Source organism: Athene cunicularia (assembly GCF_003259725.1).
Source record: "Athene cunicularia isolate RWA chromosome 26 unlocalized genomic scaffold, athCun1 chr26_part2, whole genome shotgun sequence".
Taxonomy (NCBI): domain Eukaryota; kingdom Metazoa; phylum Chordata; class Aves; order Strigiformes; family Strigidae; genus Athene; species Athene cunicularia.
In genome coordinates this window covers 542,777-546,140 of record NW_020799137.1, presented here as the reverse complement: position 1 = coordinate 546,140, position 3,364 = coordinate 542,777, and the positions used below count along the sequence as shown (strand labels likewise).

Here is a 3,364-nt window from a genome sequence, read left to right as displayed (position 1 = left end):
CAGCCCTCGCCCTCCCAGCCTGGGATGCCGGCCCGGAGGCAGGGGGCTTGTTTGGGGTGGGTTTTTACCCCCATCGGAAAGAGTTGTGTCACGGGGAGGGGGCTGCGGGACCCCGGTGTTGTGTGATGCCGGGGGATATGTGACCTTGGTGTCATGGCCACCTCCTGCGTGGCAGGATGCTCCTTCGCAGCCTGGCTTTGAGCTGAGCACGGGAGATCATGGGAGAATCAAGCAGGGCTGGGCTCTGCCGTGGTGCTGGGAGGAAGAGGAGGAGGAGGAGAAGGAAGAGGCAGGGCGTGCCTGATACAGGGAGTGCGCTGTCCTGGTGGGAGAGGGGGTCCTGGGCTCACCCCTGCCAGAGGTTCAAACTTAGGGCAGTGTCTGTGTGAGGAGGAGGATGATGTGGGGTGAAGCAGGGGTGGGAGCAGACCCACACCTCCCCCCCGCGCCCTGCAGATTTGGGGGGCTTAGTCAATCTCTTCACGCCCTCGGGGTGCCCGTCTCAGCTCCTCTGCCCCTTCCCCTGTGTTACTCCCTGGGGCTGCAGGGTCACATCCTGCTCTCTCCTTCCAGGCTGACACCCAGATGCAGCACCCGGGCAGGGTCTCCTTCAAGTTCATCAATAAGATGCGGTTGGTGAGTGGCTCCTTGCTGGGTACCAGGGGACAGAAAGGGACAGGGACCAGGTCCCTGGGTCCCTAGTCTCCCCTCTCCTGTCCGTCTTTGCGGGAGGCAGCCTGGGAGGGACCATCCTGCCTGGTCAGGGGGCTGTTGAGTCCCAGCCTGGGCAGCCTGTGGGACCATAGAAAGGCATTTTGTGGCTCCATGTCTCAGTTTCCCCCAGGCAGAGTGGGATGGGTGCTGCTGCCTCTGCCCATCCAGTCACCAGTCTCACTTATTTTTTTGGGGGGGGGATGTCTGTGTCCCTGCAGAAGGACTCTGTCTGCTATGTGAAAGCTGCCTTTCCTCTGCTGGGCAAGATCCTGGAGCGAACAGAGTTCAAGGAGAACTCGTCCAACGCCAAGAAGATGCAGATGGTGCGCAGGATGTACAGCCGCATCGACGAGAACGTCGACCCCTGCATCAGGGAGGAGGATGATGAGGAGAGACAGGTACAGTGTCCCCTGCCTTGTGGGGTGCCAGGTCTGTGGGGGTGTGGGTCTGAGTCCTCATCCTTGGGTGAAATGGGGAGTCCAGAGCATCCTGGGGTGGGTGTGTGGGCAGGACCTTCAAGTGGAGCAGAGATGGGATGCGCATGGAGATCAGCGAGCTGGGCAGGGGTCAAACCCGTGGTGGTGGCACCAGCTGCCCTGCATGGTCACAGAGATGGTGCTGAGCCCGGCTCTTCCTCCAGCTCTCACAGATGTGCTTTGAGGAGTTCACCACCTCCCCCTACGAGATGCTGGTGCTGGTGAAACAATTCTTCCAGGACATCAACCAGCTGCTGCAGAAGCAGGAGACCTTCGAGAAGGATTGCAGCCAGGTCTACCGCAGGACCTGCCTGGGACCCAGGAAAGCTGAAGCCTCACCAGGTGAGACACTGAGGCTTTGCCTCTGCCCAGCAAACCCGTGCTGGGCCAGGGGGCTCGGGCTCGCCTGCATGGAGCAGCTTGACAGCCGCGTGTCCTCGTCCGTGGGCACATGCGGGCGCCGTGGGCACGGCATGTGTCTGCCTTGGTCCCTGTCTCTGTTGCTCGGCTGGTGGCCATCCCTGTGGGGTGGCCTTGGCAGTGTGTTGGCGAGCTCTGTCTGTGTCTGGGGAGAGCTGGGCTTGGGAGAAGGGGCTGGCCCCACTTTGGATTTGGGCTGAATCCTGATGGAAACAAGGCCAGAGAGAGATGCTGAGGGGGAATGAGGAGGCATCTCCATCGGCCCAGCTGGAGGCATTTGGCTGGGCTCCGTCTCAAAGCCCCAGCGCCCGGGCTGAGCATAACGCAAAGAAGTCAAGGTGCCGGGACCCCTCTGCCACCGACATGCTGCATGACCTTGGCCGTGTCACTTCAGCTGCCCCGTGCCTCAGTTTCCCCTGACCAAGCCTTTCGGGAGAGCGTTGTCTGCCGGGGTGGAAGAGCCCTGTGTTGCCATCCGTGCTTTTGCGAGCACCCGTGCTGTGTGTTTGCATGCCCATGGAGGAGATCTCTCGGGGTTGTCCGTGTGTCGGAGCTGTGTCGTGTCCCCGTGCGTGGGGGATGTTAAACGTGGCTGTTCGGCTCCTGCAAGTCATAGATAACCTGCTGCCATTGGCTCAGGGCACCCGGCGATTCGGGTTTGCTTCATCCTGCCCGCTGCTTGTCATCTTTGTGCTGCCACATCTGTCCCTGCCTGCTCCCTGCCTGTTCCCTGCCTCACTTTTGCTCTCACTTTTTTTTTTTTTTTTTTTGGGGTGCTGTCAGACCTGCTTGCCTGGGGCTGCGGGGAGGGACGGGGACGCTGCCCCCGACCTCAGATCTTCTGGCTGGGCCCCTCTTGGGGGCTGGTGACCCCACGGCCGTCTCTTCTCTCTGCTTCTTTCAGGTGTGGGGACAGATCCCGACTGCAATTGCCTGTCCCCTGCTCTCCCTTCTGCCACCCAGCCCTCCCTCTCCGCTGCCACCCATGCTGGCAGGGAGGTGGCACCCGCTAGCACCCAGGTCCATTACAGCCTCCTCCATGCCACCCTCGCTGACTTAGACACCCCGTCTCAGCCCCCCAGTAGCATGGACGGCGGCTCGGGGACCGAGGAGGTCCTGGGTGCCGGGGTAGGTGACACGGTGTCGGTGCCATCCTCCGTGATGCAGCAGACAGCTCCAGCTGACAGTGCCGAAGCTCTCCTGGATCCAGCCGGGACCCTTAACCTGGCAGTGGTGGACATCCCCATCCTGCGTGGGGATGGAGACTTGGTGGACAGGGGCACTGAAACGGTGGCCGGCCACTCGCCGCAGGATCCGGTCCAGAAGCAGGGAGCCTCCATCCTCCCGGACCATTCCAGCGGGCTCAGCACCACCACGCCGGCAGTGTCCCCCAGCGCCGGCTCAGCAGGTGGCGGCGGAGCCAGGATCCGTCCCGCCGAGGCACCTGAGCCCGTCACGCAGCTCCGTTTCTCCAGGATGGCCCCGGAGATGCGGGGCCGAGCACCGGGTGGCCCCGGGGATGGGGCGAGGGTGCGAGGCTGGGGGCTGAGCCGGCTGCGGGAGCCTGAGGACGGCGGGGCTGGTCCCAGCTTTGACTCTGGCTTTGTTCTGAGCGCAGAGCAGCGCGGGAGGGAGCCAGCCGTCAGGGAGGGCCACCGGGAGCCCCTCATATACATCACGGTGGCCAGCGTGGTGGCTGTCTTGCTGGCCATGGGAGGGCTGCTCTTCTACAAGTATAAATCCAGGGTAAGGCC

General features: G+C 62.8%; 1 protein-coding gene across 1 annotated transcript in view; it reads left to right on the top strand.

Moving 5' to 3' along the window:
- Window positions 1-576: 576 nt before the first annotated feature.
- CSF1 (colony stimulating factor 1) overlaps window positions 577-3,364 on the top strand; it is a 3,782-nt gene continuing 994 nt past the window's right edge. The window contains exons 1-4 of the mRNA XM_026864536.1: window positions 577-636; window positions 933-1,112; window positions 1,355-1,532; window positions 2,515-3,356. Of these exons, the coding sequence (XP_026720337.1) occupies window positions 586-636; window positions 933-1,112; window positions 1,355-1,532; window positions 2,515-3,356 (1,251 nt within the window). The 5' untranslated portion in view covers window positions 577-585. The remainder of the gene's footprint in view (window positions 637-932; window positions 1,113-1,354; window positions 1,533-2,514; window positions 3,357-3,364) is intronic.